This window comes from Serinus canaria, chromosome 2 (genome assembly GCF_022539315.1).
Source record: "Serinus canaria isolate serCan28SL12 chromosome 2, serCan2020, whole genome shotgun sequence".
Classification (NCBI taxonomy): domain Eukaryota; kingdom Metazoa; phylum Chordata; class Aves; order Passeriformes; family Fringillidae; genus Serinus; species Serinus canaria.
Window position 1 is genome coordinate 39,162,093 of NC_066315.1, and position 24,185 is coordinate 39,186,277.

Genomic DNA, 24,185 nt, shown 5'->3' on the forward strand with positions numbered 1-24,185 from the left:
TAGCCCATTACACTTCTTTTGCCATAAAATTTTATTAAGTCCTAGTAACTTTATTGGTTTCTGGGCATCATCAGTTTTAATTACTATTGCTTTTTGTTCTGCTGAGTTTGAATATTTTTAATCTATCCCTTTCATCTCCTTTTACCAAATAAATAAATCAACTTATTTTTTGTTGTAGTATTTACCATACAGCTGCAACTGTGTACATAAATTAAATTAAAATGTATTTTAAGTTAGATGAGAAAAAATAAAGCTGAAGAAACTGAAGAAGGCTAATCATAAACAAAGTGAGACCCTAATTACAAAGCTTAAAAAAAAAGCCCCCAAGCCCAAGAATAAGAACAAAAATCTTAACAATGGAGAAAATAATTTTTATCTTATTCGTGGTCACATTTAAGCCTTTACACATTTCATAATACCTGTACACCTAAAACACATATATTTTACCTTGGCTTGTTAATTTGTCATTGCTAAGCTCCATAATAGAGGCTGGGAGGTCTCAAAATTCTGCTCCTGAAATTCAAAACTTAAATAAAGAAGGAACTTTTTCAATCTAATAAAGACACTTTTTTTTTTTTTTTACTATACTGTCCTTCTGCTTGGAATAAACACCCAAGAGTAGCATAAAAAACCCAAAATTGTCCCATGTATTACTGCTATTACTCTTCCCTTCTGCTCATGTTGACAACTATATAACCAGTGACCATATAGGTACACATAATATACATTACATTGCTGATTACTGTTTAGACAGGCCATAAGGTACAAGGCATATAGCATTGTTTGCTTGCAACAGCAGTACCCTGTAAAGAACCTTCAGAACCAGCACCAGGTAAGCTGAACTACTGCAAATAATGTTGAATAAATTCCCCCAAAATACTCAAAGTATAGAAAGGATCTAAGCCAGCAACTGAGTTTAAGGAAGGCATGTGTCTGCAATTTCCTTCTCAACCTTCCATATGATATGAAGCTGAGATAAGAAGTACCTTCAATACTGACACATTTTTTTATGTTGTTGAATTACTTGGACAACAGTGGCAAAACTTCAAATTTTGTCCAAATCCGGAGGTTTGAACGGAATATCTGATTTCCTACAATGGAAATCAGATATTTATTTTAACTAATGCCTACACTTAAGAAATGCAAAGTTTTGACAAATACTTAGGAGGTCCATTAAATTCTTAACTAGCAGTTTACTTCCATTTCTAGCTTGAGCAACCAGAGGTAAAGCAATGAGGAGTGTGGGTGTGGAGAAGAGACAGATATCCTGATATCTGCTTGGAACAATCTCTGCCCCTCTCGGAGTTCCTTTGTTTTGGCTTGTTTTGTTTAGAGCTGCAAGAACTCTGCAAATGGGTGTTCCCAGCTTCTGGCAGCCATATGTGCTGCCTGCCATCTGTTTTCATTCCACTGCACTATGGAGACAAGCACACTTTATTTTTAGTGTTCTACATTTCCTGATGTTGCACATAATAAGGATTATATCTTAAATCCAACCCACTATATGTGAAAAATCTTCCAATGTTAACAAATGAGTTAAGGAGACAGATTTTCCTACAAGACCAGATAAGATAATTTTCACTACTTATTTCTCTTTGTAGGTTATATAGTTTACACTGAAGTTTGTTTGATTCCTGCATAGCTGTGCTTTGTACCTCTTCTTTCTTTCTACACTGCCTAGAAGGGGCTTCCTTCATGTATTTTAAGGATACATCTTCCCAGCAGCTTCCTGGGGTGTAGGAAATTACTAAGCATTAAATGTCAAAACAGGATATGAAGAAATCAACAGCTGGACGATCAACTCTAGACAGACAACAGTGCAACAAATACTTGTTTAAAAGGAGGAATTCTGTGCACAGGCTCCCACACAGTTCTGTTGCAAACCATGCACCCCAGAATTAGTTTGCAAGCATTAACTGGGTAATATAGTATTTATGTAAACTTTTAATGGAAAAGATTTGACTCTTAGATCTCAGTGCAACCTTGGAAGGCATCCATGGATGGCACAGTGGACAGCCAGCTGTTCTTTAAAATGTACCTGACTAACCTGTATTCTAGAAAACATTGCTGATTTTACCTGTATTAAGCCATATATTTCTAGGCAACAGTATTTTTAATTACCCCATTTAATCTCCACCTCCTTAAACTTCTAAAAAGTTATGTAAACACTGACTTCTATCTACATGTGCCCTGATCACCACCTACCACTCACCCAGCATTGTACTATTGCCAGTATAACTTAATAACCATACTTTTAGAGCAGATAGCAGCACAGACCTTTCCACCATGTAATACTGCAAATTCAGGATATTGTAAGTTAACATTAAACAACTGTGGATGAGGAATTACCTCTAGTTAAAAAAAAAAATGTATTAAAAGCTGGGCTAAAATGGAGATTAACAGAGGAAATGAGTGCCTTTAAAACAGCTTATGTGTGAAGAGATTCAAAGTGTTCATTGTTTATAGGGTACTCCAAAAGACAACTGAACGAGTTCCATTTAAATTTTTCATATTAGCTCTACTCAGCGTAGGTTACTTATTAATTCTTTTCTAAAATAAGCACTTCTATTCATTGCATGTGATCTTATAGATACAGAAGTAATTCTTGATTAATTAGACTGGCAAGGAATTTTTCCAACTTTTTTAATTCATTTAAAAGTTTTTAAAAATGACAAAATTCAATTACTTTACTGTTTTAAGTTATCTGCAGCTATCACTCTTCCTCCTGAGATTCTGACCAAAATGATGAGAAAATTACTTTATCTTACTACTTTTAAATAGAGTCTGCCTTCTGATTTTACAAATTATCAGATGCCGTTAAGGAATTCTGCAATTCCTCAAGGTCTTTTAATACACTGCAAAAACAATTTCTGCTTTAAAGCAGTAACTTTTTCAGCTATCAAAATATTAAGTAGAAACACTTTTGTTGACTGGTAGCACCTGAGTCGTCTTTCTTTTCCTTTTTTCTACCAAGACAGTATCCATATTAGCCTAAAATACTCTTCTGTTGGGCTCCCACTCAAAATTTCAGAGAAAGTGTTTTACTGAAACCAAATACAGTAGTTTTAAATGGAGACTGGCAAATTCACTTTGCATTAGTCAAGCACTGATAAACAGTCTTCCAGTGTGTATTCTTCCCTTCCAGTGTGTACAACACAGTAAGTACTCTGTCACTGTGTTAATCTGTATTGTAGGGGTGAGGCTTTTCTAATTCCCCTCATAAACTGTCCATTTACATTCTGAAGTAAAGTATATAATCCATCACACATTGTTCTGTCACTTCTGAGCTGCCATGATCTACTATTTGTTAAGATTCCTTTGTTCACTGTGCATATGCAGTTTTCTAATAAAATCTGAATAGTTTTATATTTGCTTAGATTTGTTGAAAGGTCAGCAAACATTTATTTCAACATAAATTATTTTTGACAAACACTGCAAATCAATACAGAGGTTGGAAAGATGAGAAAAAGAAAGAAAAACTTTAAAAACACTGATCTTGAGAGCATCATCCTTAATTCTCACTTATTTAAAAATAAAACCATAGTTTGAACTTTGTATTTTAGTTCTCTATTAGAATATCTCTTGTATAATCCAGGCAAGGCCTTCCTCACATTCTGATAAAGACTATCTAATCTGAACATTCACTCCATGTTTTATTCATATCACTGCAACATCTGATGTCTCCTGGATAGTATTTTTTATTATATTGACTGAATATTTAACACTGAATTAATTGAACAGAAAAAAAATGTATATACTTTAACATAAAATTTGGGAAGAGTATTTAAAGAAAATCAAGACAACAGCTTAAAAGGATTTAAACCTACATGCCTAACTTTTAAAAGATTTATTAAGCAAATCTGAATTAATATCATTAAAAAGTATTTATAATGAATAACCTATTTTTTCATAGAAAAAATATGATGTTCTTACTCAGTTATAAGCCTAAATTTCATATCACAGGCCATGACAATTTTAGGTACATAATAAACACTTCTTTAAAAATGAGGTTATTTTTCCAGGAACCACCATGCTTCCAAATAGTTTTAGGTATTAAACACAGGTTTAATACTTAGACATCTAACAAGGAAATTTTGAAGCAATATTAAAATTAACTTAATTTCAGCACTTCTGGATAATACACAAAATCAATTTTTAAAAAAATGTCTAAATCCTCTAATATTGTTTAAAATATTTTAAAATCATCAGAAGCATCTGTTATAATTGGAAAACAGAATTCAATCTGTTTTTCCAAGTCGATTATAAAAACCCAAAAAAAAAGCAAACCAATCCCAAAAACCAAATTAAAGTCAATTACAATTGCTTTGTGCTTCTATGATCATGTTTTGCTTCCTAAAAATTGTTTCCTTGTCATTGTAAAATTTAAGAAAAGGGTACTTTATGGTTCAGTCCCTTAATTTTTGTGTTTGTTTTTATAGCAAAGAGGTTTTCATTGTGATGTTTACCTATTCAACACACGTGCAGTTTCAAGTTGGTTTAATGGAAGCAGTGAAACAGGAAATAATCTGCCAGCAGGATGAAGAGGAATTGCCAAGCAAATCTTCATGTTGTATCCATGGTATAATGTCTTCAAGGAATCCAAAGTACACTTCTGCAGTTCAGATTCTCAGAGGTCACTGAGTTTTATAATTATTTCCAAGCAATTTTCCCCACATCCTGTTAAGCTCTCTCTGAACAGCTGTGTGTGTTGCCATGCAGCTTCACCATCCCCTCCATTTAGAACTGCTTCCAACATAACTTCCGTTGCTCCAGAAAAATCTGAATAGGAGCAAAGATTTTTATCTATTGGAGGAAAAGACAGATAATTCAGTAAGTCACAGCTCCAGACAGTATATAATAACAGAATGCAGGTTAAAAATGGTAAGCTGTAATGGATGTCTGATGATTTCAGTTGCAACTTCTCAGATTCATCTGCCACCAGATATAAAAGCATCTATCCTTCCTAGTAAAACACAAATATCTTGTATTCACTCTGTGTTCTTGCTTGCCCTGCTCTGCTGCAGGTAGACTGTGTATATTAATAAAACTGAGTTTTGTACCAGCTTTAAATAAATGCACAGTATTTTCTTGACCTTGCTAAGAAATGTTGCTGGAAAAGTAAAGAGTATTCATATTTTGTTTTTAATGTTTGCACAGTACTCTCTCCATTTAAACTATTTCTTTCCAGTAACACCTCTGCTACATGATATAATTCATTATTTAAATTCCACACTTACCTCCTATCAGAGCAATTTCTGCTGTAGGAGAGCGAAGTCTCCACTGTATTCTTCCACTCTGAAAGGTTTGACTGCTTGTCCTAACTGAAATACTATCTATTTTTAGACCAATTGACTTGCACTCAAACTTCCAGCTGATGGAAGCAGAGGATGACCCTTCTTTTCGGGCTAAATAAACCTACATGGAAAGAAGACACAACCAGCACGTCAAAAACTGAGATGACCAACACACATCAAATTAATCCTCATAACAAGAACATAAAAATTTTAAGATAGCACACTTTCATTCTCTGTCAAGCCCCTGAACCTTTTAAACTGTACAAAGAACAATTTTATATTAAAAAAACCTCTTTCTTCATCCCCAAGTATATTCCACAGTTAGGTAATTGTACATGTTCACAGCCCCTCACTAGGAAACACTAAACTATTTCAACTTCCATAGTAAAGTTCAAGCCACAAAACCACCTAAATTATTATTTTGTAAAGAAGGAGAATACGGGGTCTTTTTAAATGCACGCAACACTTCAGTTGTTCAGTGTTGTTGATGAAAAGAACTGTGCAATCAGTAGACTCACCAGCTGTGGCTGCACACTGCTTCTCCTAGGACCTGACATGTCTCAGTTAAAGCAAATCATACATGCCAGCCATTTATAAATCCCATATTAACATTATCTGAACTGTTACAACTTTGTATAATTTAATTTAGTCCCAATGCTGTCCTGAACTTCACCTGGCTGAACAGTCACACTCACATATTAACATTAATGAATGTTACTATGATCCCTCTCAAGAATTTGGTCACAAGTGCCTGACAGTTCTTTCAAGTCCAACATCTATCATCAGCAAACCTAAATAACAGACACTACAGATTAAAGAGTCCAAATTACCATGATCCTTTTGGAATCCTAAATTAATAAAAATTCTGTCATGTTGAAGCTTCTGATTAATATCATACTGAGTGGACTTAGTCAGCTCTTTATTTTTTAATCTTGAGAGAACAAACCAGAATAAAATGATAATAAAACACAGTAGTTTGTTTTACTAAAGATCCCACCTAATATAGAAATGTAATTGACAGACTATTAAACAGAATTTTAGTGTTACTATTTTCACATTGAAGTAAGCTCAAAACTCCTAAAGGTGTGAGGTCTTACACTGAAGACCACCTATTAAAATGTAATGATTTAAGCTGTTTTCATGTCAGTTTAATCCTAATGTTCATCAAGGTGCTGAACTCCACATACTTTTTTGAGTATCTCAGCTGGTACTAGCAAGAGCTAGTTTCTCAATGCATCACCTCATCCTTTTGAGGTGCCACTGAATACAAGGGTAGTCTTTTTTCCTGATCTTATAGATTAGTCCCACCTTGTCTTAAATGATTAGTAGAGCTGAGAAAAATTGTAGTTTAGTTTAAGTGCAGGGACAACATGTTTCTTGTAAAAGTGAGGATAACTGATCATTGCAGAATTGCAAACAATGTACTATCAGATTTTTAGCAGATCCTGGGGAAACAGAGAACATCTGTTCCTTACTCTGAGTTTCTGTTACTTCTCTTTTACTATTAAGTCTACCCTGTTGTGACATCTTTTGTACTATTCTCCCATTTCTTTCTCTCTAGGGCAGTATAGCCTAGTGATTCCCCCACTGCATTTGGCAAGTCAGTTATGTACAGACCCAGGAGAGAAAATCTAAAGAAGCAGATACATACTTAGCTCTATTTTCATCAATGGGAAGCTAGAATAATATTTGGTCAGAGACTCTTCAGACTAGTAAAATGACAGAGGAAAAAAGCAGTGACATGGTCTAGTCCCTGACAAGAATGTTCAGTTCCACAGTTGGTTGCTGTTGTGGGAAAAGCTGTTTGCTAGTACATGACCCCTTCCCACTCCACAGGTAGCGACTCTCTTCTTAGATTTAGAGCCTATGACTCTTGTGCTGCTCGGTCCTGAAACTAGGGAAGGATTCTGGGCAGGGTATACAATATTCTGGATAACTGATAGGTTTTTCTCTTCTTGCAGATGGAATTGCATTATTTAGGATGACAATTTCTTCCTCTGGCTGTACATCAAAGAGATACGATATGCTATATAACTATTCTTAAAACAACAAATACCTTTTTTTATTTCCAGAGAAGTACTGCTTTTCAATAAAACAGCATTTTCCCACAAGCCTAAGAAGGAAGCCATTTTATAAATTTGGCATTCTGGCAAGGATTTTACCTACCTGCAGAGAATTCAATCATCCTTTCTGAAAGACAAGTTAAATTTATTTCTAATTTCTTGTACCATCTGGCAATCTTACTGAATCTTAACAACAGCATTTACTAACATCTGCTAAATTCTATGGGCACCAAGAGAGGTTTCGAATCCAAACACTGGCAAGGATTTTCTGTTTTACTGGAGTTATCATAATTTTACTGTACCTTATAGGCTTTTAATAATTGCTATTCTTACCATTTTCCAATCTGTTTCAACCTTTCTCCAAATAGATTCTGCCTTCCAAACACCTGCTTCCCAGCCACTTATTTTTTCATTATTATTGGAAATCCGTGTATAACTATCATCTATCACATTGTAGACAAGATGGAACAGTTTAGATGTCTTCTCCTTTTCAGAGGGAATAAAAACTACTTCTTTTCTTTTCTGAAAAAAAGCCAAAACATACAAGCACCTTCATTCCCCAATGCCTAAATTCCCTCAAGACTACATTACTTATAAACAGTATGTCACAGTTTTGTAATTCAGTTTTGCTGCCAAGTGAAAAAAAAAAAAGGTCCTTTTTAAGAGAGGTCATGTACAAAATCATTTCTCCAGAAGAAAAGTTTTAAACCAGTTTATTACAGCACACTTACAACTTTTTCAGAGTGGAGGAGTAATTTTATTTCTTAAATCTTCAAATAATTACTTTTAGAAGTAATTTTTTAACAAACTAACATGAAGTAGGATCATTTAAATAAGAAATCAGAGTTTCAGAACAGAAAATTTTTATGCTGAGTACATTGCTCATACAGTGAATAAGTAAATGGTTATTCTGAATAGCAAACCTGTGACTAACATATACAGGTACTTATGTACACCAGTTTACAAATCAACTTCAAAAAACTTAAAAGTACAAACATTTTAACTTCACAGTATTAGATTTTTTTAAGTAATTGTTCATAAGAGTTTCATAAATTAAGTCTTCCAAACAACAGAGAACTGCAATAAACTATTATTTTCTCAAACTAAGACAATCTTAGCAAGCTCATTACTTTCACTTAACTGTTTCTGTACAGGACAGTTAGACATTCCACATGATGGGATTGCTACAAAATTGAGGTCACATCTTTGCATCCTGACTGAAGCTAAATATTATTATGGTTCTGGGAAAGTCTATCTTAGCACAAAGGTCAAGCCTTGCTTTTGGAAAAAACTGAAAAAATACTGATGTGAAAATCAATAAAGCTTATTACTTAAGAGACTGCCTAATTTAAACAATTCTAATTGCTCCCACATTTTATTAACAAAAATAGTTGGTCAAAATCTACTATTGTTTAAAACCTGGAAGAACCTAATAATACAAATACAAAATTTTTTTACAGTTTTCCCAATTTACCTAACTTAAACTTTCTAGCTCTGTCAAACTAATTAGTTTAAATGAAAAAAGTATTTTTAACTTTTAAGAACAAAACACACTTGCTATCAAGGAGTCCCAAACATTATTAGAATCAATAAACCACCATCAATTCTCAAAAATTACTTGCAGACCTCTACTGAATTTACATCAAACTTTCACCTAATGTTTCTGCAAGATTCACTTGTTTTAGCTGAATCTGGCTAACTACCATGAAGTGCCTTTTTCTTTTTTTTTTTTTCTTTTTTTTTTTTTTTTTTTTTACAGACCATAAACACAAAGCCTTAATTAGCCACCTCTAAGATGGTCATCAGTGCAAAAGTTAAATACCTCTGGACCAATTTCACCTCTGGCTACTCGCCAAGCCATTGAGCCTGATGTCCTTCCACCATATTCTCCGGGTTTAGGTGTTTTAGGTGAAATAAACTCAACAAGCTCCACAATAGTCCTCTCCAGGAGCTCTCTTTTTCTATTTTCTGACAAAGACTGTTGTCTCTGAAAAAAGACATTTAGGAAAAAAGAAAACATTCAGAAAAAATGGTATTTGTAATTCTGCTCTAGAGTGACACCAACAGGGAAAAATAGGATTGAAAAAACTGATTAACATTTAAAGTCTAAGCCAATTGTTAGAAACATTAATCTTATACCACAGACACAAATACAAACTAGTCATAAGCACACAGTTATGTGACAGCAGTGCTTTCTCTAGGAACTTGCAGGCACTATGTGGAATTCTTTTAAAATAATGTTTGTGCTATGTTTTTAATACATTTATTTGGACAATAAACCACTTCCATAACAGTTTTTTTTTGGCTATTCATATGTATACTGGACCATAGCCATAAATTCTCAATACTATTTGGAGGAAAGAGAAGGCAAGAATCATTTGTGGTCAAATTTTTCTTCTCTAAGGTGGAGTGACTGAGTTGGCAACAGTTTTGGTTTTGTGATTAAGCCCAAACAAAAATCTTTGAAAGCGTTATTTCACTGATTTGGTCATAAACAGACCATGGCATCTGTTTTTTAGATGTCAGAAAATTAAGAAAAACTTAGTTCTAGAAAGATTAGTGAAAGAATTACATGTCTTAGCCTACACGGATAGAACTTTGAGCATTTTTTTGATAAACAACTTTAAAAAATCAATTGAGATGTTAGTATTATGGCTACATGATCTTCATGTCAAATATACAAATCTGGAATGTGAAGCCTTTAGTTTTTTAACTGTAGATAAACCCACATGGGGCTGAAAAAAGTTCAGCATTGAGTATGTAAATTATTACACACATCATCTTTTTTTCTGCTTTGGTGATCACCCAAGGCATGCACACTCAGCCCACTGGGACCTGAAACTTGAGGCTGATAAGCATTTCAATTATCTCAAAAGCAGTTCTGACCCCAGCAACTTTTGCTAATAGACATTACAAAAAGAAACATTTGAAGACTTTTTTGTTCCAGACAACAATGTGGAACTGTATAAAGGAAAGTAGATACAGAGAAATGATGAGAAACAGCTCCAGCTGAACAAATTCCAGATGCCAAATACCAGTTCTATCACAGCAAGGGGGTAAACACACCTCTACTTGGGTTGATGGATGACAACCAGTGGCTGCAGCAGTTTTCCATGAAACATCATGCCTTCCTGAGTCTAACAATTGCCCTGACACTTAGGATATCTCTATGCAGCACTACTGATCTTGCTTCAGCTCAGAGGAAGCTTGATATGGTTTATTCTACATTAACAACACCAATCCACAATTTCCTATAAGGACCTTGATGCTCTGGTTACTCTTCTCAGTGCTCTGCTCCATGACTCTAATTTTTCATTACTCTTAAAATTATTTCAAGCCATGGTCTCAAAATATTAGTCCAGCTCAATTACTCACAGTCTTAATGTATGGCTATAACTCTCAAAACAGCAGGCCTCAAAAAAGGTCTAATCTGTTTTTTAAGTCATCAGCTGCATACTACCACTGGAACTAAAGCTTCCATGCATGGGAATTAGCCCTGTAAGGAAGGGAGGACAAAATGGAAACCTCTAGGTAGGTCAAGGTTTTATGGTATTCTAGTATATTGAATCAAGTTCCTAGTGTCCCAAGTAGGGAGTGGAAAAAGCTTAGCAGAGAAGTTCTGCAACTATGACATGCAGGTGCAAATGGCTCCACATAATTTGGGGATGTTAAGCATGAACAGTGTAAATACAAGTGGCTCTGAGTCAAAGCTCTGCTGATGGTATCAAGACCTTTTGGAAGTCTTGTAAATAGCCCATGAATCATTCCTCTCACATCCTAGAGCTTGTAAAAAGTCATTAAAAGAAAATTAAACCTTCATTTCTTACAACTGTAAATGCTACTGTTCTTAAGTTATAGCAGCCCTGATGTGGAAAATGTTCAGTCACCCTGAAGGAGTCCACATAGTAACTAAAGACTTGCAGTTTACTCCCAGCAAGTCTAAGTCTGCTCCAAAGTCCCTAAGAAAAACAATATATACACACACATCTGAGTATGTAAGAGATAATATGATAATACTCTTACATACATTATTTATCTTATTTCCCACAAGTTCAGAGCTGCGACTGATTCTTATGTATTCAGGGTAAAATGGGTAATTAACATTAGCATTTTTTATTATCCACAGTGCATGTAACCTCATAGGAATATGAGGTTACCTCCTTTGTTTGAGGACTTCCCATTCAGTAGATACTTGAGTTTCATTCTCAGAAACCCACTAAAGAGAAGTTACATACCGTTCTATTTAGGGCATTAATTGTCTCTCGCAGTGTAGCTTCGCTGAGTGCTGTCCTTCTAGAGAGTACCTCTTCATGTTTACAGCTGTATCTCCAGGTCACATCAACCACCTCAAGCACAAGTGGAAGAAAATAAAGCAACTAAAAATTTCCACATATCTTGCTACATTTAAAGAGGCTAGTTAATGAAATATGCTTTTCTACAATAATTCTGAAAATCACATTAAGGTGGAATACACTGCACGCTTGCTTCAGGGCAAGTTTGTTAATTATTAGCATCATTACTCCTACCTCATCTTTGGAGAATGCAATTATGTAGGAGAGCTTCTTTCCCCAGCCATTTTCATAGAGAAGAGGCTTATCACAGACATTTTCACAAGGATCACAGTGAAGCCATCTTTTCTGAGATGAAGAATATACTTCGGTCCACACATGATCTATGTAACAAAGGTCAAGAGTAAACAATGACTTATAAAGATAAAGCCTCTATTGTAATCTTGCAGAACATTGTAACTTTTTCCAATTCATTAAATAAAGGAACAGGTGAAAGTACATGTTTTCTGTTCATCTACATATAGAAACACTACCAAAGCTTCCTCTTTCTTAGGATTACAGTTCCTTATATTCAGCTAAAGATTGTACCATTCAGAAATCAGTCATCTAACCTTACTTGCAGAACAGTATTTCATCTCATCAGGCAGGACAGGAAATTGAACGTATATTGTCTTTGTTGGCTGACTGTGTAACTGCACAAGCTGCCTGATGGTTAATATGATCTGAGAGACATAAAATGCATAACCTCCTTTTGCACAGGTTTGTATTAATGTTACAATACTCCAGAACACTGATACCTGTATGGTCCCAGACGTATCTTGCTTCAAACCCTACAGCTCTGCAGCACAGTGTAAAACAGTTGGCCCACTCGCCACAGCGTCCACGTCTGGTTTCCAGAAGTTTTTCAGGGTTGTTATACCTACAGGAGAAAAATAACACCAAACAAGAATTAAAAATACATTTCACCTTTCAGAAATCTTTACATCATGTTCTGATGATCTGAACAGACTTCAGTACCAATCAGTCCACAGAAGATAATGGAAATATTTGCTATACTGCACAAAATACATCCGAGCAGAATGCTACCTCAACTCACATGACTCCATCATATGCTTATAGCAGCCCCAAAATAAATCTGGTGAAGTTTTCAAAATTGATTTAGATATCTTACAATATTACTTTTATGCTGATCCTTTAAATAGTTAGCAAAATGTCTAAGTGTCACAAAAGTATAAATAAATTGTATACTTGTTCTTCTGCTACAGACTCAGCAAAAGATGTACATTACACTGTGATTTCCTGCAGAAGTGTAGTTTTCTCTGCAATAATAAAACACTACCTACATATAGTTGCCAATATTAACATATTTTATTTAGAAGCTATAGCTCATCAAATTAACATTAAAAACCCCCCAAACAAGCTAGGCAAGTATTCAGAACAAGTCCACATAAGAGAAAGCACATATTGTTTTTAAAAATCTCTGATCTTGCAGAGAAATTGCTTGTTCATCGTTCTATCATGTTACTTAAAATTGCTCCTCTACTCTCTGAACGAACAACTTCTCATTTGTTCACAAAATGCACAATACAAAGCTGTTTCTTGAAAGACAAAAGACAGAAGTTTCTGTATGCTCACCTTGGGAATCTATTACAGAGCTGACACTGGTTGCAGTAATGGTTTTCCACTCGTCTGGCATCCCACCTTAGATCATCATCAGTAGGCAACAGGTAGCCACTTTTAGGCTCTGTCTGCCCACCACACCTGCTGCAAGGAAGACTATTTACCCAATGAAAAAAGGAAGTCTTAAACCAGTCCAAAAGCTCCAACAATAAGAAGTCCTCTTCACTCACATGTGCACCTGTAAAATTTTTACAACACATAGTTAGTTCAAATGAAAAAGTAATTTAGTTGAACTTAACAGTGCCTATGCAAATTAGCATCTCTAGGCCTTTATATATTTTTACGTACTCTTAAATATAAAATCCATATTGAAAAGCTTTGTATATTACTTAAACACATGCAAAAAAGAAAATCTAAATTGTCAAGACTGAGTAAGTTCAAACTTAAGAACAATAAACAGCTACTACAGCTGTAATACTACAGCTAGAATGAGAATAAGAAATTGCTCAGAAAAATGAGTCAGATTTACATTTCATCCTGGTAAAGTTCCTGATGCCCTTCGTACTCTTCCAGCACTTTGGAACAGAGAGTTAATTATTTTTCTGCTCCAAAATATTTTCCTATTCATAGGAATTGCTTTGATTTCAACATACCAAAGAACCAGACACTGGGAGCAATCTAAACAACCAGGTGCACAGGCTTTCTATAAACAGACCTTCTACAAACACAGCTTAATTATTATAGAAAATATGTATATACCATGCAAACATGTTGAGTTTGTTCTAATTTCAGCAAATAAACACCTTTCTCAGCTTACCCAAGGCAGACACAGGATCTCTTTTGTTTTCTACTCTAGCTGATTTCACCACACCAGACTCCTCTGGCTCATTTTCCTGCTTACAACAGGTGTTAGAATCTACTTACATATTCTCACTGTTCTGACACCTGGAAACAGCCCCATTTTACCTAAAAAACAAATCTAAAAATCCAGCTTTTCAAGAAAGATCCATTCTTTTAAGCTCCTTAGAATTTTTAAATGCACATCCTGTTACAATGTGCAGAGAGACACTCTTCCTCCTCAGACACATAAATATTCAAATAATTCTTCCTAATAACTTTATCACCTAGGCCACACTGCAACCATAGGTATTTCTGCCTGATTATTTTTATGCACTACAGCTTTATTCTAGTCACAGTGCAGACAGGTTTGCCTAATGAATATTAACATATAAAATAGATTTGTAAAAATGCTGCAAAAAGGAAATTGAAGGTAGTTGCACTAAACTAGCTGCTTTTTCAGGATGGTGAAAAAAACCCCCTAAGATGAGTGTTTAAGCTCATTTCACATCTTGCTCTGAAGCTGTAGCCATTCTTGGTACAAAAGGCTCTGTAGGAGCACTGACGCCATTAAACACACATTGCCAAGATCAGGAAGTACATGGGAAGAGATCACCTGTTAATCAAAACAAGAATACCTGGCTTTGAATTATAGTAAAATTTCTATTTTTACTTGTGTATGTGGAATAACCTTTGTGCTGGAACACTCCGAGAAAGGTTCACTGCTTCAAAATGGATATGCTTGTATATTCAAGCTTTTTGCTAAAAGCTGAATGAAAAGATTTCAAGCACAGGTCATACTCTCTTTTCCTGGATAACAACATTCAAACTAGAACCTATCTGTGAAAATAGGACTGCTACGCTATAAACATTCTTCCCTTGATTTGCAAAATAAATCCATGATTAAAACATCACGTGGAAAAATGACAAATGTGATTTATTTGAACCGTGATACATAGCTATTTTTGACTGTACAGTCCATCTTTTTAATGAAATGTGGCAAAGGGAAATAATAAAATCAAAGCTATAACTCTTGTCAAATGACTATTATCTTCTAGTAGAGTCTTTATGAGCCAAAAATGCTCATAATGTGTTGCAAGACCTACCCTAAAACCAAATGTCCCCTAGCACTAAGTATTCATTCCTAGAGGTGACAGTCTTAATGTAGCAGGACAGAAACGAAGGAAGCTGAAAGCCAATTACCCAAACATCTCATATACAGTCCATTCCAAAACAAATGTTTCTATAAAGCTCTTGAAAAATGCTTCCAAGCTGTCACAATCCATAACAGTGGAATTCCATCTCTTCCCCTTTATCTGTATCTAAATTAAGGTCTGGAAGCCATTTTGACTAAATCAGCCTGATAGTTTGGGAAGAAGCACCCAGGACACTACCTTCCCCCTTCCTTCCCCTTTGTAAACAATGTGCACAGTAGTATTAGAACAGTCTCTAAGAGGCAGGCTTGTTCTTTATTTTTTTCTTTTATAAAGAAATTTAGCAGTTGCAACTTATTACTGCTAAATCTCTTTTCCCCACTGTATTGTCCCATGCTGCTGAATAAGAATGCTTTGTACTTGTTCATTTGGTGTCTTACTTCCTAATACAGTTTTATAAAAGAAAAATTACTAAGAAAATCCATTGTCAAAAATTTCCTTAATGCCAATGACACAATTACATATTACCATGTGGCTGCATGAGACACCACAAAGTAATTTATAAAAAAACATGTGAATAGATTATTTTTGGTTTGCAAACCAACACCATTCCTATAAAGTTAGCAAAAAAATTGCCTGAAACAGTCTTCTATCAAAGATTCATGGTGAAAAAGATTTTTTCTTTAAATATGATATTGGATTTGTATTTTTTAAAATATTTATCCTATAGAAGTAACATTTCACCGTACCACTGAAACAAATCTAAAACCATCACCTGAAAATAGAAATATGTCATTTCAACTGACAAAAACTTAATGCATTCAAAACAAATTCACATTTATGAAGAAAATATAAATTTTAAACACTGATGCCAAAAGTATTTATGGCTACATGTCATATCTAGCTCCATGAGGAATAGGGAATAACCCTATTCATTTAAGTATGAGGAAGGAAAGTGATCATTTGTTTGGATCAGGTTGCATCTTGGAAAGATTTCATTCAAAATCTCACCAATATCACTTCAAAAAAGAGAAGTGGTATTTAAAATTTTTATTCTGAATTTAGAACTGTAGTACATACAGGAAAACTGCACTCTGGGAATTTCATAACAATGACTACTTGAACAAGAAGCTCCCCTCCTCTTCTTGAAGCTATTTCATTTGAGATTCAGGGAATGCAACATTTGTTTCCCCGCTGCTTTTTCCTACTAATTCAGAAATTAAGAGTCCAAAATTTCTACATAAAAAGCTGTAAAAGATGAATGACAAAAGTGAAATAAAAATAAGAGAAGTAGTAAATTAGGAAGAAGGCAATTCCAATTTAGAAACAGCATTTGGAACCTGCAGACATATGACAAAACACACACCAACAACATATGGTATGTTTGAAAGAACATTTCTACTTTCATATACACTTTAACTTGGCAGCATTACCTTTGTCCAGTCTTGTAGCTTGTGCTAGCTTTTTCTGAGCTTTGCTTTTCAATTCCTGGAGGGGAATTGCAGCCAGTGCTTTTTGCTGAATAGAAGGATTCTCATACATCAATACAAGACCCTCAAATTTTGTTTGAATCATTTTCAAGATTTTTGCAGCCTGCAAAAGGATTTTCAATCACAAGATGATTTATGAATTTTAACTTTTAGGCAGAATAACCAAACTCTCCTATTTTAGTTTAAGTCAGTCATAATTCTAGGTACATATTTACATTATATATTTATTTACAGGTGAAATGTTTATTTCAACAAGACATCAACAAGAACTGAGGACACCACCACCCAAACTGTAAAGCTAGTCTTGTTGTCTCTGAGCATTCTGAATGGTGTCTTGACTGAAAAATCAATTAACTTAGGGAGAAAACTGGTTTTAAAGACACCTCTAATGGGAAAGTCTTTGACTTCTCTTCCCCAGCTAATCTCCCCCACCGTTCTTTTGGAATGTTTACCCAAAATCCACAAAAAGACATGCAATCACTTTCATTTTCTGGACATTGCTACACTGGTTTTTAGAACTATATTATTGATGAATTCTGCTTATTATTTCTTATTCATGAATGTTGCTTGTCTGTTTCTACTTCCTTCTTTTATAGATCAACTCTGGTAGAGGTTTATACAGAGAGCCCAGTAACCAGCCACTGAACCATGCAGTCTGTTTCAGTAGCAACTGGATATAAGAACAAGGTTTCCTTCAGTCAGTTATCCTAAGTGTCACCTAGAGGCATGTTGCACACAATAAGGTACACATATAGATACCAAAACTAACAGCTGAGGTTAATAATGAATAATGGTTAATAATGAATGAAGTTAATAATGAAGCTGGTAGCTGAGCAAACCATTTGTTCCCATTTAAAAAGGAACAATACAGAACGTGAAATGGGATTTTGAAAGAAAGAGTCTGAAATATTTTTGGGGGAAGCCTGTGGCACTGCTAAATTACATTTTCTCCACTGCTACATCTTGTTTCAGCCTTTAGCCTTGTTAACTACGATTTTAATTTAATCAAAAATGCAATGCTTTCCTAAGATCCCTGCAGCAAATGCAGTATCATACAGCCAGGTGTGAAAACTCTTCAGAAGAAAACTTCTTTTAAAGGAGCGTTCAAATGACAACTGATTGCTTTGATGCTGTTACAGTACTTCAGGATCAGTCCTTAATTTTCATAACTGCTAAAACAGAAGAGAGCTTGTTTTGCTTTTCCTGGAGCTCATCAGCTGTAAGTAACTGGTTTAACATTATAAACTCCATTGTGTCCAGATTCATTTAATGCAAGTTGAAAGGAAGAAATAAGGGACATTAGAGACTGCCAAAGGCCTTAAGACCTTCATGGTCCATCAGCTTCCTGAAAGGGTATGCAGGGATATTGCTCAGGACAACAGGAAGTCTCCCAGACTCTTTGTCAACTCAGGTTTCTGATGCAAAATCATCAGTGTTACAGTAGTGCTTAATCTGCTTTATAAAAGCCACTGTATGAAGTGTTATGCAAACATTTAATTGTAGAAGCCAGGTGAACCTTGCTGCAGCTCTAAGTTTGGATACAGCTTTCCTCCTTTAATCACTATGCCATTCAGGAAGGGATCAGAATCCATCCACCAGAATTAAAAACTAGCCATAGCTCTCCTTCTCCTAAGTCTTAAGAATATTTTATGACAAGAAATGCAGAGGAAAACACTGAGGCAAATTCATGGTGGGCTTGGTTCCTAGAACTGTGTATTTATGAATATTCCTCTGTTATTTCAAGTAAGATGCTTTTCCCTGCATTTACCAGGCCTCCCATGAATGACAGGTGAAACACACAAGCAAGAAAAAAATGCTTGCACTACAGACACAACTCTAAACCTCTCTGACATCTGTCAGCAGTGCATACAATGATAATACAACTGAAACTATGCAGCGTACTCACTGGAAAACAAACCCCCCACTGCTGTGCAAGCAAAATGGCCAAGTCACTGCCAGACTTACTTCCAGTCAATTCAGACTATAAAGACCAAATTCAATGGCTCAGAGACCTATCAGTATAGTTCCCTGTAGAGATCAGCTAAATACAGCATTCTAACAGAGTGAAAACACTGCATTACTAATGCCTCTAAATAGTAATAAGTTTGGTCCCACCAACCAGGCATGGAAAATGAATAGTTTCAGAGAAATGGATCCACAACTCTGATGACTAGTGTATGTTGGGGCAGAATAACCAGAAATTGGAAGGATTAACCTCAGAATACATTGTGTCAACATCGTGCAACATCGTAGTCAGTGCAGGAACTTTTAAAGCTTCCCTTACTAAGCAGTACTGCAGCAGCAAATCACTCTACAGGTTTCATAATAGCTTCCAACCACCACTGCAGAAGTGGCTGAAACAGTACAAATCTAGAAGCAGGCCAAAAAACCAACCCAGAAACCTCCAAACAAAATAAAACAAATTCAGTCAGCATATTTTAGAGGCAACTACTGCCATGCTAATATAATTAGATTAAATGTTTCAATACAACATGCCTACAACAGTGGCTTTCCCAAAAGACCTTTTCTGTGAGGATGGCTCATTCAGTGCTCTTCATCACCAAAAGCAATCACTTCAAATAATGCTTTGCCATTTCTCATTCACTGACTTCGGTAGGGATTGGGAAAAAACAGTATGTCATAGTTCATATCCAACAATATACTGATAATAACATAAAACATGCAAATTGTGTTTAAGGATGCATGGAAAGTGAGCTTTTGGAAGGATTCATCTTACACCAACTTTAATCTTAAAGTGACACTGGTTCTAGGAGGAAAAACTCTTCCAAAAGATAAACCAAAGCATCCTTAAAAGCTTCTATCAAGAGGTGTAACTTAGTTTTTCAAAGCTGTATGAGGTGCTGAGTCTTCTCCCATCAGGGCCAGTTAACAGCAGATGAAAAGACTTTGCTCTGTCTTGATCAGGACAAATGTCCTCAACATTTTGGACAGGGGAAACTTAGCCTAAATAACTATAAATTTGTCCTTGTCTGTCTAAATTTCTGTTTTTAATGACAGGTACATGCGAAAAAAGAAAGCCCTCCTCACAGGCCATACATACAGATCATAATGCATGAACCAAGACACCAACAATTATAAGAATTATGGTTATGCTCCTTTCCTTTTCAAACATAACCCTAGTCTTAGCTCTCCCACTCTCTCCCTTGTTCTCCATCTTGCTATTCCTTTGCAATACATATTAGCTTTTTCTTCTTGACACCCTGACCAACAGAATATTCATACACATCTTCAACAAAATCTCTTGATGATATTCTGTTTATAGCACATTTTATGCTTAAGTTGAATGTAAACTGAAGAAAACACAAAAAACCTTCAGAAACCACTGGGGGAAAAAATGTCTAGTCCAACCTTCTTAAAGCAAGATTAGCTATGCGGTCAGACCAAGATGCTCTAGGCTTAACAGTGTGCTTACTTGGAGTCTACTCATTCATTTTCTCTGAGCATTTAACTATCCTAACAGTTAACTCTTCTTCAATCTTTATAAGCAAGACTAATGAGCCTATGAAGTTTGCCGATTATAATTACCGTTTCAAGAGATTGCACAAGCGATGTTTCTGGTTGCTGACGGGCAGGGGCAGGGGCAACGGGTCTTGAAGGCCATTGTGCAGCTGTCTGAGTGCTGCTGACAGTTTCAGAGGATCCTGATCTGTGGATTTGGTTTGACTCATTCAGTCTGCTACTTCTCTCTCCAGCAATTAAGTCTCTGATTTTACGTAGCTGCTCAATTGAAGCTTCCTTAGGGAAAACCAGGTGAGTTTCTCCCTGAAATTTAGACAAGTGAATTCAGGAGTTAATGCAGGTCTAAGCTGGTCAATGATCTGTAGCTATAGCTGAAGAATTTACTGGAAGTTAGCATCTTAAGGCTTGGCAGGATTCAGCTTTTTAGATTAGGTCCCTTACAATAGAAGCTTGAAGCCTCTCACAGCTTCAGAAGCCTACCAGATAAAGAACCTAGAGTCAATCTAGAGAAAGAGGGCTCATAACAACATGCTTTGGTTGGTAACTTATTTTGTGGAGCAATTCATGGGCTATGTAGTTATGGTTTGGCACAGAAAGCAGCAACAACAGAAATGAACAATTAATGCTCAGTTCTCACAGTATAGCAATGAAATCCTAGGCAACACAGGAAGACATCCAATGTTGAGGGAAGAAGCCCCTAAAACAGCATCTGCTGGAAATTCTCATACAGACTGGTATCTTTCATGTTGAAGTTTTAAGTTCTCAGATAGGCAATATCACTCTTATTACAACTGGTACCTGGGTTGATTTTTGGGTTTTATTTTTGACTGCAACATGACTACTGGTAGCATAACAAGAGATCAATAATTATGACAGAATCAGGTATCTGTGTACTTAACATAAAGGAACAGGTTACTAAAAACACGAATATCCTGAAGCATTCATCCTTTAACAGTTTCAGTTTCTACCACTGAAGCACTTCTATTTATTAGGGTAATTTGTTTACCTACAGTTACTTGAGGTCACATATCATTGCAGATGAGACTTGGTGTTAACACTTAAAAAACCCACAAAACGAAATGGAATGTATCAATCTATTATCAAGCAGAAACAAAATTAAGAACAATATTAGCCATGCAGGTGAAGAAAAGCTTGTGAGCTCCAGCTTTGACTGACACAATAACCATAAAACTGAGGCAACACACTCTCAGAGACCCACCCTTAGGTACACAACTCACCTCCTGGTTAAAATACACCATTAAAAATCTCCTGAGCACCAGCATAAGAATAAATCCACAAACCATTTCTCCCTCTGCAGTCACCACTTCTTTCAGTACACTTTTTCTTTTAATTAAAAAATTACAGTAATGACTTTACCCAAAGAGAAGGCAGAGGTCTCATGACAGCTGGACCTAAGTACCCTAATGTACATACCCATACAGTTTGTGGCTTTAAACAGACAAATTAAAGCAAAGCAAGAGCTTTGCACTGTTAAACAAGAGCTGGGTTTTTAGACCAGCTTTCCAGTAATTATAAATACTGCTTCTGGTTTAACAGGCTTTGGCAGTTTAAGTTCCACCAAGACAGAGACTACCTCAGAAAACAAAGCAATCTTTGAAATGCATCCTTCTGACTGCAAGAGAATCAAGATTCAACACCATTTTAGGATAACATTTCATAACTTTTAAAAATGGGTTTTGAAGGACTCACCCTCCTACTACTACTCAAACAGTCTATTGCCCTTCACTGCTGTCATGACAACACCAGGACTTGTGGAGCTGCACTGGGAATTACTGAAAAACATTTCTGGTTTTGTTTTGGAAGATTAAGGTTTCATCAGATCAGCTTCCCTTATCTAAATCACTACAGGGCCCTACTAATGGTAGGAACATGAAGAACAGGGCTTTTAAAATTTTTTTTTTCTCCCTTTAAAATGGCAGTTTCAACACTCATTTACAATGTTCACCCAACAGCTAATTACTACAAAGAGAAGGGGTTTCCACCCTGCTTCCCACCACTTCCTTTGTGCCAGCATGGATATGTATCCAGCCATTCAGCAAACCAGCAGTGCCTGAGCAGCAAAAAAGAAAACCTTGTTATGCATTAGGTTAGCTCATCACTTTTCTGCAGCCACATCTAAATTCTCTGCTGGTTAGCTACAGATATTTGCAGACAAGGACTGAAAGAAAATACCAATTGCCCTAAAATCTACTGCCTTGCAACTAGAAAAGCAGAAAAAAAAAATTCCAAATTTAAATTTTACTGTGTAAACAGATGAAGATACCTGTAGTTACTACAGTTTACTCACCTCTTGAAACCCCATCTCAAACAAACATTCAACAGCTCCTCTGACGGGCAACAACCTTGTGGAAAATGCAGGATTTCCAATCCGAATTAATCTGTATTTTTCCTCATAGGGATTCCTGAACAAATTGAAAGTTATAATTATATCTGCAAATGAAGTAGATGCTTAAAAGCTGGGTAACTGCACTCTGAAAGATTTTTTTAAAGTTTAGTTTCATTTACATCACTTGGGCAAAACCTACATAAAACTTTGACTTTATAAATGTTTTTTTATACTTAGTTCTGAGTTACCAACTGGTGCTAAAGTTTAGCTTGCAACTTATGCTCATGAATTCATGCTTTATAGTCATACCCAGCAGGGATAAGTCTGTAGTGACACTTAGAGACAACTTCACATCCCCATATACCTGGTGCATTCTAATTGAACCAGTCAGATTAATGCTGGATGGCTTTGGTCCCACCACGGAAGCTGTATTAAACTGCCCAGTACTTGAGTGGAACGACTGTTGTCTCTGTACTATCTCTCAGTTCCCCTTTCAATTCCTTTAAAAACCTTTTTCTCTCGCCTCTTTCTTTAAAAGAAGCCAGCCCGGGACTCGGCGTTCTCTGTCACACAGCAGCTTTAACAAGTGCTTGACGAGGCAGATATAGACAGGGAGGGGCAGCTCATACACCTCGAGCTGCTGGAAAACATCAAGGTCAATCACACGTACTGCCGAGTATGGGCACCCTACAGAGCCACCTCGCAGAAATTCAGCTCTAATTAAAGTCTTGGGTACCACCCTTGCGAAGTCAGAAGCATAGGGCAAGCAAAAATATAGAATAAAAAAAATTAAGTAAAAAAAAGAAGTAAATAATAAGTTTAAATCAAGTGAAATTACTTGCTGTGCATCCACTTCTTTTTAGGTAGCTCAATATCCACCTAAAGTGGAAAATCAGGAATAAGGCATCATTTTGTGGTTAATACACTAACTCCTAAACTTTGAAAACAAACCAACCGGCAATAAATACAGAAACAGAAATCCAGAACACTACACATCTGTTAATCTGTTAAACAACATTCACTTTAAAATAACGACAAAACCACGCGAGACGCTTCTGAACTCGGTATTACACAACAGAACCGAAGGCGCCGCGCTGAGCCGGGGAGCGGCCGGCGGGACCCTGCAGCACCGCCTGCGGACCGAGGGCGGAGACCCCGCTCACCGGAGGATGTTGTCAGCGTAAGTGAGGAGCAGCCGCGACGCCTCCAGGAAGATCTCCCGCCTGTTCTGGCATAGCTCGCTCACGGCGGGGGAACCCGGCGAGGTCGAGAGCTCCAGGGCGGCCGCCATCGCTGCCCGCCCCCCGCGCCGCCCGTCCGCCCGCCCCCGGCGCTGCGCCAAGCGCATGCGCCGAGCGAGCACCGAGGTGACCACCCTCAGCCGGGCAGCACCGCCCGCCGCAGGGCGCATGCGCAGTAGGAGCGGCAGGGTCGCCGCCCGCAGCCTCTTCGTCCGCAGCCGCGCATTTTGGGGGGCCTTAAGGAGCCTTTAAACACTTAAAGAGTTTAACCCTGACCCCGCACCCCCCTGGGCAGCGGGACTTCCCGGCCACACCGGGCCCTGTATCCCAAAGCAGCTGCTTTTACCCGGTGTGCAAGGCGCCAATCCAC

The 24,185-nt window shown here is 36.5% G+C and overlaps 1 protein-coding gene across 1 annotated transcript; it reads right to left on the minus strand.

The window, feature by feature from the left end:
• Nucleotides 1–350: 350 nt before the first annotated feature.
• On the minus strand, nt 351–23,898 carry NGLY1 (N-glycanase 1). The gene is made up of 12 exons (XM_009086131.4): nt 23,738–23,898; nt 22,536–22,650; nt 20,294–20,530; nt 16,691–16,850; nt 13,282–13,504; nt 12,444–12,565; nt 11,884–12,029; nt 11,593–11,703; nt 9,180–9,344; nt 7,691–7,879; nt 5,238–5,415; nt 351–4,803 (listed from the first exon to the last, which is right to left on the minus strand). Exons 1-12 carry the CDS (start codon nt 23,863–23,865, stop codon nt 4,628–4,630), a joined length of 1,950 nt encoding a protein of 649 aa, XP_009084379.2. The 5' UTR covers nt 23,866–23,898; the 3' UTR covers nt 351–4,627.
• Between the last annotated feature and the right edge of the window lie 287 nt (nt 23,899–24,185).

Bases quoted from the DNA above. Each gene is read 5' to 3' on its own strand.
- NGLY1 (XM_009086131.4), bottom strand. From the start codon at position 23,865: ATGGCGGCCGCCCTGGAGCTCTCGACCTCGCCGGGTTCCCCCGCCGTG. The intron at 11,704-11,883 runs GTAGGAGTAATG...CTTGTGCTTGAG, and splicing joins TTGCATTCTCCAAAGATGAG to GTGGTTGATGTGACCTGGAG. The intron at 5,416-7,690 runs GTAAGAATAGCA...CTTTCCATGTAG, and splicing joins TTGAAACAGATTGGAAAATG to GTTTATTTAGCCCGAAAAGA.